The sequence below is a fragment of the Hemitrygon akajei genome, unplaced genomic scaffold (genome assembly GCF_048418815.1).
Source record: "Hemitrygon akajei unplaced genomic scaffold, sHemAka1.3 Scf000036, whole genome shotgun sequence".
Taxonomy (NCBI): Eukaryota; Metazoa; Chordata; class Chondrichthyes; order Myliobatiformes; family Dasyatidae; genus Hemitrygon; species Hemitrygon akajei.
The window spans coordinates 9,896,276-9,909,997 of record NW_027331922.1 but is presented as its reverse complement, the minus strand read 5'-3'; the positions used below and the strand labels follow the sequence as shown (position 1 = coordinate 9,909,997).

Genomic DNA, 13,722 nt, shown 5'->3' with positions numbered 1-13,722 from the left:
CAAAGGCGCATGACAGAAGAAAAACGAAGACAACTTGTTAACAAAAAACTACAATATAATACACTCCAGACATATCGTACAGAAAAAGTAATTATGAGAACTAAACAGAAATATTATGAATTAGGTGAAAGATCACATAAAATTCTTGCTTGGCAGTTGAAAACAGAACAGGTTTCTAAAACAATAAATGCAATTAGAACAAGTGTAAAAATTTAATATAAGCCTTTAGAAAATCATGAAACTTTAAAATAAATACACTGAACTATATCAATCAGAATCAAAAAATAAGATTGCTGAGATAGATAATTTTTTTTATCGCAAATAACCCTTCCAAAAGTAAAATTGGAGGAACAGAAAGGATTAGATATGCCCTTTACATTAAAAGAGGTTGAAGAAGGTTTAGGATCACTTCAGAGTAATAAATCTCCAGGAGAAGATGGGTTTCCTCCTGAGTTTTATAAAAAATTTAAAGTTTTATTAATTCCTCCTTTTATGGAATTAATATATCAATTGAAAATAATGCATACACTCCCACAATCTTTATTAACAGCGATCATAACTCTACTGCCAAAAAATATAGAGATCCTTTAAAACCAGCATCATATAGGCCTATGTCTTTGTTGAATACAGATTATAAAATAATAGCAAAAAAAATTTATCTAATAGTGTATCTAAATATTTACCAAAATTAATACGTATGGACCAAACAGGTTTTATTAAAAATAGACAATCAATGGATAATATATCCCGGTTAATTAGAATAATTCATTTGGCACAAAAAAGAGAGGAAATGAGTGTGGCAGTTGCTTTGGATGCAGAAAAAGCATTTGATAGATTGGAATGGGATTTTTTTATTTAAGGTATTGGAAATATATGAATTAGGAAATTCTTTTATGCAATGGATCAAAATTTTAAATACTAATCCTCAAGCTAAAGTAGTTAGAAATAGTCAGATTTCAACACCATTTTGTTTAACGAGGTCAACTAGACAAGGCTGCCCATTATCACCTGCTTTATTTGTATTGGCAATAGAACCATTAGCTGAATTAATTAGAACAGATTCAGATATTGGGGGCTTTAGAGTTAATCAAGAAGAAAATAAGATTAACTTATTTGCTGATGATGTTTTGATTTACTTACAAACCCATTGCAATCTTTGCAAAGATTATCTTTTAGATTGGAAGAATTTGGGGAAGTATCGGGTTATAAAGTAAATTGGGATAAAAGTGAAATTTTACCCCTTACCAAAGGAAATTATGATCAATGTCGATCAGCAACTCAATTTTGATGGTCAATAAATGGAATAAAATATTTAGGTATTAGAGTTAATAATGATGTAAAAAAATTATATAAAGAAAATTATTTGTCATTATTAAAAAAAATAAAAGAGGATCTTGATAAATGGATGACGTTACCAATAACATTAACAGGTAGAGTTAATCTTGTAAAAATGAATATTTTCCTAGATTGCAATATTTATTTCAAACTTTACCAATACAATTACCTCAGAAGTTTTTTCAAGAACTGAATAAATATGTAAGGAAATTTCTTTGGAAAGGAAAGATGTCAAGAATATCATTGGAAAAATTGACATGTAAATTTGATTTAAGAGGGTTACAACTTCCAAACTTTATGAATTATTATAAAGCAAATCAACTTAGATTTATTGCGTCTTTTTTTGATGAAGGAAAAACGGCATGGATTAGAATAGAATTAGATAAGATAGGAGAAAATACACCAGAAGATTTTATATATAAATGGGAATCCAAATGGATACGGGAAAAAAAAAGAATCTCCTATATTAAGACATTTGATTGTTTTATGGAATGAGGTAAATATTGACGATGATATAAAGAAATCTTTATTAGCAAAAAGGACTTTGATTCAAAATAGGCTTATTCCTTTTACAATGCATACTAAACTTTTACATAACTGGTTTCAAAAGGGGATTAAGTATATAGGTGACTGTTTTGAAGGAGGCATATTGATGTCGTTTGATCATTTAAAAAATAAATATAAAATATCAAATAACACTCTTTTCTGTTATTTTCAATTATAAGCCTATTTACGAGAAAAGCTGGGACAAACAATGTTGATGCCAAAACCTAGTGAAATAGAAATATTAATTCAGAAAGGAAACATTTAAAAAATTACATCTGGTATGTAAAATTTGATTCAAAAGTAGACAATTAAATTCGGAATTCATAAATCAAGACAAAAATGGGAATTTGATCTGAATGTTAAAATTGATGGAAAAAATTGGTCAAGTTTGTGTTCTGATAGTATGAGAAATACAATAAATGTTCGACTTAGATTAATACAATATAATTTTTTTTACATCAATTATATATAACACCACAGAAAATAAATAGATTAAATTCAAATATGTCTGACCAATGTTTTCGATGTGAACCAGAAATTGGTACTTTTTTACATTCTACTTGGTCTTGTTTTAAAATTCAACCATTTTGGATTAATTTAAGACTTTTATTGGAACAAATTATTGGAGTACAACTCCCACATAGTCCATTATTATTTTTATTAGGAGACATTGAAGGGACAATAACGAAATTTAAGTTGAATAAGTATCAGAAAAAAATTTTAAAAATTGCTTTGGCAGTAGCCAAAAAAGTTATCGCAGTTACTTGGAAATCTGATATAAATTTTACTATGGATCGTTGGAATAATGAAATACATAGTTGTATTCCACTTGAGAAAATTACGTATAATCTAAGAAATGAATATGATATATTTTTTGAAAATTTGGTCCCCATACTTACAAAAGATAGGATTAGATACATAGGTCCTTTGAAGATAAAATTATAGTAATTGGGGAATGTGAAAAAAAATATCAAAATTATTTCGAACTCCATGGAGCATGTGGGGATCCTCCGATATCCAGGCAATCTTTCTTTTCTTTCTTTTTTTTCTTTGTTTTTTTTTTAGATAAGGGTTAAGGGGCGGAGGGTTAAGATGAGGGCGGAGGGTTAATATCATTTATATCATTATTCTCACTATTTTATCACCACATTCATTCTTTGTAATCTCTAAAAAAATAATAAATAAATAATATTTAAAAAAGAAAGGGAAGAGAGGGATAAGTGAGAGGAAAAAGGCGATTTGAGAGGGATGCAATGAGTGAAGAAGGAGTGAAAGACGGAGAGATATGTGTCACTCATGCAGAGCCTCGATTGTTCGAGAGAATTGTATCCCCTCCACCACTTCCCCAGACAAACAGACAGACAGAAAAAGACAGAGAAAAAGACGGAGAATGTCCGCATTGTCACAGTGAAGATCCATCAACATCGACACAAGTGAAACTCATTCGACATTGTTCCACTACACACTCCCGGGGTCAGACACAGAGTGAATCTCCCTCCACACCGTTCCATCACACACTCCCGGGTTCAGACAAAGATTGAATCTCCATCCACACCTTCCCATCACACACTCCCGGGGTCAGACACAGAGTGAATCTCCCTCCACACCGTCCCATCACACACACCCGGGGTAAGACACAGAATGAATCTCCCTCCACACCGTCCCATCACAAACACCCGGGGTAAGACACAGAGTGAAGCCCCGTTAACACGAGCCCAACATTCACTCCAGTGGTTAGACACAGGGTGAAGCTCCTACAACACCATCACAAAATCCCGGGGTCATTCACAAAGTCAAGCTCTCTCCATACGGTCCTAACAAACACACCCGGGGTTATGCACAGACCGTTCCAATGCATCACATCACGCACTCCCAGGATCAGACACAGAGTGAATCTTCCTCCACACCGTCCCATCACACACTCCGGGGTTAGGCACAGAGAGAACCTCCCTCCAGTCTCTCCCATTGCACACTCTCGCGATTAGAATGTAAGCGGAACTCCCTCCACACTGTTCCATCACACACTCCCTGAGTCAGACACAGAGTAAAGCTCCCTCAACACCGTCCCATCACAGAGTCCCGGGGTCAGACACAGACTGAATATCCCTTCACACCGTCCCATCACACACTCCCGGGGTCAGACACAGAGTGAAGCTCCCTCCACACTTTCCAATCACACACTCCCTGCGTGAGAAAGAGATTCAACTCCCTCCCTCCGTCACTTCCCCACTTACTTCTCGATGGAGACGGTGAGTCCGATTTTACGAGCTGCAGATTCATGTAAGTCTTGCTGTCGACCATCCTGTCGAGGATCCTCTGCGTCTCTGAGCTCAGCGAGACAAACAAACACCAGATGAACAACTGATAAAGAGAGGAGCCGAGAGCAGTGGGATGAAGTGCTGGGGAAGAGGGAAATTGAGGGTGTGAGAGGGGTTGTTCTGGAGCGATGAGAGTGGCTGGAGGAAGAGTAGTGAGTGGAGAGAAACAGAGGGAGGCGATAGTGAGGGGGAAGACAGGGCTTGGCGGAGAAGAAGACGTGGTATACTGGGGTCAGAAAGGGGCGGTGTGAGGAGAGAGGGGGATCAAAATAGAGGTGTTGGATTCCTGCAGAGAAATTAAGGGGAGAGTGTGAGAATACAGAGGGCGAGCTAACTGTCGAAAGCAGGAGAAAGAGAGAGACAGAGAAACGGACAGGGTGGGGGAGCGAAGGAATAGAGGGAGGAAGGTTGCACGGAACGGGCGATTGTGGGAGAAGAAATATGGAAGTTGGAAGGACATGGGAAGCGAAGAAGGGAGAGAGAAAGCAATGGAAGAGCGGGATGAACGAGGGATTATGAGTGAACAGGGACGGAAAGACGGACGGATATATTTTGTCACTGATTCAGAGCCTTCATTGTCAGAGAGATCTGCAAAAAATACACCACAACTATCCCAAACTCCAGCTGATTCCTGGCTTGAGTGTCAACGCTCCTATTGCTTTGCTCATCGCTGGGGCTTCAGACCCTCTGTGCTCTGGAAACCACGGTCCCGGGCAACCCGCAACACCCACCGAAGTAAGCGAGCCCCCTCCCTTCGAGAAGACGTCAGAACAATAGATTGACATTTTTAGATTGCGTAGTACTAATTAAAGAAAACGGACATTAAGATATTGAAGTGTACAGGAAACCGCAGCTCGCTGAGCAGTGTCTGAGCATCGACACGCATCACCCATGAGAACATAAACTGGGGTTTGTCAGTATTTCAGAGAAGTATTGAAAGCTTGCGGCTACACTGACTGGGCCCTCATACAGACAGCAAAAAATAAAAATAGCAGCGACGTCAGCCCAGCAGACGGGGTTCAAGAGCTCTATTAAAAATACTCCAACATCCTACACACCGTCCCATCACACACACCCGGCGTCAGACTCAGTGAAGCTCCCTCCAAACCATCCCATAACACACTCCAGTTGTCAGACACAGAATGAAGCACCCTCCACAGCGTCCTATTACAGAATCCCGGGGTCAGACACAGATTGAAACACCCTCCACACTGTCCCATCGCACACTTTCTGGGTCAGACACAGAATGAAGCTCCCTCCACACTGTCCCATCACACACTCCCGGGGTAAGACCCAGAGTGAATCTCCCTCCACACCGTCCCTTCACACACTCCCGGGGTCAGACACAGAGTGAATCTGCCGCCTCACAGTTCGATAACACAGTAACGGATTCAGAAACAGAGCGAATCTCCCTCTACACTTCCTCTCTCCCCTCTCACCAATCTCCAGCACTTCAATTTTCCTGTAGTCTCCAACAGTGTGTCTGTCTCATAGATAACAAGTGTGTGTGAGACTAAAGGTAGAACTGAGGAGTGAGGGGGAGGGGAGAGAGGGCTGTGGAGGTGTGGTGAGTTTGCAGTCACTTTGGGGAAGTGGAGTGAATCCAGACGACCGGTCTGTACACACAGAGACGTAGAGAAGCTGAGAACCGAGAGATCGATATCCGGTGGAAGCGAGCAGAAATAACACCAACGGTGTGAGGGAGCTTGACCATGTTTCTGACCCCAGTAGTGTGTGATGGACGGAGTGGAGGGAGTTTCTCTCTGCGACTGAATCCGGGACAGTTTAATGGGACGGGTTGGAGGGAGAAGGGATGGAGTGGAGGGAGAAGGGATGGAGTGCAGGGAGCTTCACTCTGGAGTGGATATATTATCTGTGTATCTACCACAGAGTCAAGATCCAAAACACAGTGCCAGCACATATACATTGTATTAGACACAGAATAAAGTTGCTTCCACACCGTCCCCTCACACAACCCCGTGGTCAGACACGGACTGAATCTCCCTCAAACACTCCCACAGACGTCGCAGCAGACACTCCCGGGGTCAGACACGGAGTGAATCTCGCTCCACACGGTCCCCTCACACACTCCAGTTGTTAGACACAGAACGAAGCACCCTCCACACAGTCCTATTACACACTCCCGGGGTCAGACACAGAGTGAATCTCGCTCCACACCGTCCCATTATCCTTTCACATGGTTAGACACAATGAATCCCCTTCCACACGGTCACATCACACACTCCCGGGGTCAGACACACAGTGACGCTCCCTCCACAGCGTCCCATCACATTCTCCCATGGTCAGACACAGAGTGAATCTCTCTCCACACCGTTCCATCACATACTCCTGGGGTCAGACTCAGAGTGAATCTCACTCCTCACCGTCCCATCACACACTCCTGGGGTCAGGCACAGACTGAAACTCCGTCCAGTCCGTCCCATTACCCACTCTCGTGGTCAGAAAGTAAGTTAAGTCCCTCCACACTGTCCCATCGTACACTTTCTCGGTCAGACACAGAGCGAAGCTCCCTGAACACCGTTCCAACACAAACTCCCGGGGTCAAGCACACACTGATTCTCTCTCCACACCGTCCCATCACACTCCCCCGGGGTCAGACACAAAGTGAATCTCCCTGAACACTCTCCGAGGTCACACTCCCGGGATAAGACCCAGAGAGAATCTGCCGCCTTACAGTCCGATAACACAGTAACGGATTCAGAAACAGACCGAATCTCCCTCTTCACTCCATCTCTCCCCTCTCACCAATCTCCAGCACTTCAGCGCTCCAACAGTGTGTCTGTCTCAGAGTTAACAAGTGTGTGTGAGACCAGAGGTAGAACTGAGGAGTGTGAGGCAGGGGAGAGAGGGCTGTGGAGGGTTGGTGAGTTTGCAATCACTGTGGGGAAGTGGAGTGAATCCAGACGACCGGTCTGTACACACAGAGTGGTAGGGAAACTGAGAAGTGAGGGATCGATATCCGGTGGAAGTGAGCAGAAATAAAGTCAAAGGTGTGAGGGAGCTTGACAATGTTTCTGACCCCAGTAGTGTGTGATGGACGGAGTGGAGGGAGGTTCTCTCTGCGACTGAATCCGGGACAGTTTAATGGGACGGGTTGGAGGGAGAAGGGATGGAGTGCAGGGAGCTTCACTCTGGAGTGGATATATCATCTGTGTATCTGACACAGAGTCAAGATCCCAAAACACAGTTCCAGCACATGCATACTGTGTTAGCCACAGAATAAAGTTGCTTCCACACCGTCCACTCACACACCCCCGTGGTCAGGCACGGTGCGAATCTCCTTATACACTTCCATCACACATTCCAGTTGTCAGACACCGAGTGAATCTCCCTCCACACCGTCCCATTATCCTTTCACATGGTTAGACAAAGTGAATACCGCTCCACACCGCCCCATCACAAACTCCAGTTGCCAGTCACAGAGTAAAGCTCCCTGCACACCGTCTAATTATCGTTTCACATGGTCAGACACAGAGTACCTCCCAACACACCGTCCCATCACACACTCCCGGGGTCAGACAAGGAGTGATACTCCCTCAACACCGTCACATCACACACTCCCGGGGTCAGGCACACAGTGAACCTTCCTCCACACCGTCCCATCACACACTCCAGTTGTCAGACGCAGAGTGAAACACCCTCCACACCGTCCCATCACACAATCCCGTGGTTAGAGACAGTGTAAAATTCCCTCAACACCATCCAATCACACACCAAGTGTCAGACACAGAGTGAATCTCCATCCACAATGTCCCGTCACACGCTCCCTGGGTCAGACACAGAATGACTCTCCCTCCACAACGTCCCGACACACACTCCCATGGTGAGACACAGAGAGATTCTCAATCCACAAGGTCCCATCACGCAATCCCTTGGTTCGAGACAGTGTAAATTCCCTACAGAACGTCCCATCACACACACACACGGGGTCAGACACAGAGTGAATCACCCTCCACAACGTCCCATCATACAGTCCCGGGGTCAGACACAGAGTGAATCCCCCTCCACAACGTCCCGTCACACACCCCATTTGTCAGAAACAAGGTGAAGCTCCCTCCACACCGTCCTATTATCTTTTCACATGGTTACACACAGTGAATTCCCTTTCACACCATCCAATCTCACACACAGTGTCAGACACAGATTGAATCCCCCTCCACACCGTCCCATCAAACAATAACGGGGTCAGACAAGGAGTGAAACTCCCTCCACACCGTCACTTCACACGGTCCCTGGGTCAGACACAGAGTGAATCTCACTCCACAACGTCCCGTCACACACTCCATTTGTCAGACACAGAGTAAAGCTCCCACCACAACGTCTAATTACCCATCACATGGTTTGACACAGTGAATTCCCTTTCACACCATCCAATCTCACACACAGTGTCAGAGACAGATTGAATCCCCCTCAACACCGTCCCATCACACACTCCCGGGGTCAGGCACGACTGAAACACCATCCACACCGTCCCATCACACACTCCCGGTATCAGCCACAGAGTGAATCTCGCTACAATCCGACACATCAGACTTTTCCGAGTCAGGTACAGAGTGGATCTCCCTCCACACCGTCCCATCATATACTCCATTTGTCAGACACAGAGGAGAGCTCCCTCCGCACCGTCCAATTATCTTTTCACTTTGTCAGACACAGTGGATTTCCCTCCACACCGTCCCATCACACACTCCCATGGTTAGACACTGTGTGAATCTCCCACCTCACCGTCCCATCACACACTCCCATGGTTAGACACTGTGCGAATCTCCCACCTCACCGTCCCATCACACACTCCCGGGATCAGACGCAGAGTGAATCTCCCTCCACAACGTCCTGTCACACTCTCCAGGCGTCAGTCACAGAGAGAATCTCCCTCCACACCGTCCTATCACACACTCCTGTGGTTAGACACGGTGTGAAGCTCCCTCCACACAGTCAAATTAGATACAACTTGGTTCTGACAGGAAGTGTATCTCACTCCACACCGTCCCATCACACACTCCCGTGGTTAGAGACAGTGTGAATCTCCCTCCATACCGTCCAATCACACACTCCCGGGGACAGACACGACTGAAACACCCTCGACACCGTCCCATCACACACTCCCGGGGTCAGACACAGAGTGAATCTGCCTCCACACCGTCCCATCATACACCCCATTTGTCAGACACAGAGCACAGCTCCCTCCGCACCGTCCAATTATCTTTTCACTTTGTCAGACACAGTGAATTTCCCTCCACACCGTCCCAACACACACTCCCATGGTTAGACAAAGTGCGAATCACCCTCCGCACTGTCCCATCACACAGTGCCTGGGACAAACACAGTGTGAATCTCCCTCCACACCATCTGACTCCAGGAGTGTGTGGTCGGACGGTAGGAGGGAGATTTACTCTGTGTCTGATCACTGGAATGTCTGATGGGACGGTGCGGAGGGAGATTCACTCTGTGTCTGACCCCGGGATTGTGTCATGCGACGGTGTGGAGGGAGATTCACTCAGTGACAGACCCCGGGAGGTTGTGATGGGACGGTGTGGAAGGAGATTCAGACTGTGACTGACCCCGGGAGTGTGAGATGGGACGGTGTGGAAGGAGATTCACTCTGTGACTGACCCCGCGAGTGTGCGATGGGAAGGTGTGGAGGGTTCCTCAGCCTGTGTCTGATCCCGGGAGTGTATGACGGGACGGTGTTGAGGGAGATTCACTCTGTGACTGACCCCGGGATTTTGTGATGGGACGGCGTGGAGGGAGATTCAATCTTTTTCTGTCGCCGGTAGTGTGTGATGGGACGGTGTGGAGGGAGATTCACTCTGTGACTGAACCCGGGAGGTTGTGATGGGACGGGGTGGAGGAAGCATCCCTCTGTGTCTGACCCCGGGAGTGTGCGATGGGACAGTATGAAGGGATATTCATTGTATGTCTGATCCCGGGAGTGTGTGACTTGACGGTGTGGATGGAGAATCAACATGTGTCCGACCCCGAGACTGTGTGATGGGATGGCGTGGAGGAAGATTCACACTGTGACTGACACCGGGAGTGTGTGATGGGACGGCGTGGAGGGAGATCCATTCTGTGACTGACCCCGGGAAGTTGTGATGGGACGGTGTTGAAGGAGATTCACACTGTGACTGACCCCTGGAGTGTGTTATGAGACGGTGTGGAGGGAGATTCCCTCTGTGACTGACCCCGGGAGTTTGTGTTGGGACGGCGTGAAGGCAGATTCATTCTGTGACTGACCCCGGGATTTTGTGATGGGACGGCGTGGAGGGAGATTCACTCTGCGACTGAACCCGGGAGATTGTGATGGGACGGGGTGGAGGAAGCATCCCTCTGTGTCTGACCCCGGGAGTGTGCGATGGGACAGTATGAAGGGATATTCATTGTATGTCTGATCCCGGGAGTGTGTGACGTGACGGTGTGGATGGAGAATCAACATGTGTCCGACCCCGAGACTATGTGATGGGATGGCGTGGAGGAAGATTCACACTGTGACTGACACCGAGAGTGTGTGATGGGACGGCGTGGAGGGAGATCCATTCTGTGACTGACCCCGGGAGGTTGTGATGGGACGGTTTTGAAGGAGATTCACACTGTGACTGACCCCTGGATTGTGTGATGTGACGGTGTGGAGGGAGATTCCCTCTGTGACTGACCCCGGGAGTTTGTGTTGGGACGGCGTGAAGGGAGATTCATTCTGTGACTGACCCCGGGAGGTTGTGATGGGAAGGGGTGCAGGGAGCAGCCCTCTGTGTCTGACCCCGGGAGTGTGCGATGGGACGGTGTGAAGGGAGATTCACTCTGCGTCTGACCCCAGGAGTGTGAGGATAATGGAACGGTGTGGAGATTCACTCTGTGTCTGACCCTGGGAGTGACTGATGGGACGTCTGTGGGAGCGTTTTAGGGAGATTCACTCCGTGTCTGACCACGGGAGAGTGTGAGTGGACGGTGTGGAAGCGACTTTATTCTGTGTCTAACACAGATACACAGATGATATGTCCACTCCAGAGTGAAGTTCCCTGCATTCCATTCCATCAACCTCCAACCCGTCCCATCTCACACTCCCGGGGTCAGACACAAATTGAATCTCCCTCCACACCGTCCCACTATCCTTGCACATGGTTAGACACACTGAATTCCCCTCCACACCGTCCCATCACACAATCCAGGGGGTCAGACACAGAGTGAATAACCCTCCATACCGTCCCATCACACGCTCTGTGGAAGTGAGCAGTTTCACTCTGTGTCCTACACCGTGAGTTTGTGATTGGATGGTTAGAAAGGTGCTTCACTCTTAATGTGGGTTCTGTTAGCGCCGAGCCGCTCTCAAAGCCCCCATTACCGTTCAACTCTCCCCGTACTTACTGTAGAGGATGTAACTGATCCCCACTGTCCAGTGAGCGGCGCTTTTCCCGGGAAAACGACAGAAGGCCCGATCGCACTTCAGTCAGCAACGTTCACTGTGAGCGGGAGAGAGTGGGAAGATGGAAAGTGGGGTCAAGAGGGCGGGGAGACAAAAAGGGAAGACTTAGTGAGGAGGGCCGTGAGATTGAAAGGCAGAGGAGATAGAGGGAGTGGAGAAAAAGGAGAGAGAGAAACTTATAGACAGAAGATGATGCAGGGTCTGAGAGAACTGCTGAAGTTCCTTCTGTTGGGCTGACGTTGCTGCTATTTTTATTTTTGCTGTCTGTATAACGGCCCAGTCAGTGTAACCGCACGCTTTCAAAACTTCTCTGAATTACTGACAAACCCCAGCTTATGTTCTCATGGGCGAAGAGAGTCAACTCTCAGATACGGCTCAGCGTGTGTTGGTTTCCTGTAAACTTCAATATCTCAATGTCCGCTTTCTTTAATTAGTACTACACAGTCTAAAAACGGAAATATATTTTTCTGACGTCTTCTCGGAGGGAGGGGGCTCGCTTTCTTCGGAGGGTGTTGCTGGTTACCCGGGGCCATGGTTTCCAGAGCACAGAGGGTCTGAAGCCCCGGCGATACGCAGAGCAATGGGAGCGCTTACGCTCAAACCAGGAATCAACTGGAGGTGGGGGTGTCCCTCAAATTTCCGTATTCATTCTCCCTCAATCGTCCCCTCCCTGCAACATTCCTCCCTCTCGGTAGGGATTTCGCTCCTCCTTCTATTCCTTCGCCCCACCACCCTGTCCATTTCTCTGTCTCTCTCGTTCTCCTGCTTTCGCCAGTTACCTCGCCCTCTGTATTCTCACTCTCTCCCCTTAATTTCTCGGCAAGAATCAGGTATCTCTATGTTGAACCCACTGTCTCCTAACATCGCCCCTTTCTGACCCCAGTATACCACGTCTCTGTTTCCCCAAATCCCTTTCCTTCCCCGCAACCTGGTCTCCCTCTGTTTCTTCCCACTCTCATTACTCTTCCTCCAGCCACACTCATCGGTCCAGACCAGCACCTCTCACACCCTCAATCTCCCTCTTCCCCAGCACTTCCTCCCCCTGCTCTCGGCTCCTCTATTTATCAGCTGCTCATCTGATGTTTGTTTGTCTCGCTGAGCTCAGAGACGCAGAGGATCCTCGAGAGGATGGACGACACAGAGACTTACATGAATGTGCAGCTCGTAAAAACGGACTCAACTTCTCCATCGAGAAGTGAATGGGGCAGAGACGGAGGGCGGGAGCTTCAATCTCTTTCTGACCCCGGCAGTGTTTGATAGGACTGTGTGGAGGGAGATTCAGTCTGTGTCTGACCCCGGGAGTGTGTGATGTGACGGTGTGAAGGGAGATTCACTCTCTGTCTGACACAGGGAGAGTGTGATGGGTCGGTGTGGAGGGAGATTTACTCTGTTTCTGACCCAGGAAGTGTGTGATGTGACGGTGTGAAGGGAGATTCACTCTCTGTCTGACCCAGGGAGAGTGTGATGGGTCGGTGTGGAGGGAGATTTACTATGTTTCTGACCTCGGAAGTGTGTGATGGGACGGTGTGTAAGGAGATTCACTCTGTGTCTAAACCCGGGAGTGTGTGATGGGACGGTGTGGAGGGAGATTCATTCTGTGACTGACCCCTGTAGAGTGTGTCGGGACGGTGTGGAGGTTTCCTCAGCCTGTGTTTGATCCCGGGATTGTATGATGGGACGGTGTGTAGGGAGATTCACTCTGTGATTGATCCCGGAAGTGTATGATGGGACGCTGTGTAGCGAGATTCACTCTGAGTCTGACCCCGGGAGTGTGTGATGGGATGGGGTTGAGGGAGCATCCCTCTGTGTCTGATCCCAGGAGTGTGCGTTGGGACGGTGTGGAGGGGGAATTCATTCTCTGTCTGATCCCGGGAGTGGGTGATTGGACGGTGTGGAGGGGGATTCACTTTGTCTAACCATGTGAAAGGATAATGGAACGGTGTTGAGCGAAATTCACTCTGTGTCTGACCCCGGGAGTGACTGATGGGACGTCTGTTGGAGTGTTTGAGGGAGATTCATTCCTTGTCTGACCACGGGGGAGGGTGAGTGGACGGTGTGGAAGCAACTTTATTCTGTGGCTAA

At 47.1% G+C, this 13,722-nt stretch overlaps 1 protein-coding gene across 1 annotated transcript in view; it reads right to left on the bottom strand.

Moving 5' to 3' along the window:
- LOC140720101 (uncharacterized) overlaps positions 1 to 13,722 on the bottom strand; it is a 50,292-nt gene that overhangs the window by 11,607 nt on the left and 24,963 nt on the right. Inside the window, exon 4 of the mRNA XM_073034999.1 lies at positions 4,116 to 4,242. Coding sequence (XP_072891100.1) covers positions 4,116 to 4,242 — 127 coding nt within the window. The remainder of the gene's footprint in view (positions 1 to 4,115; positions 4,243 to 13,722) is intronic.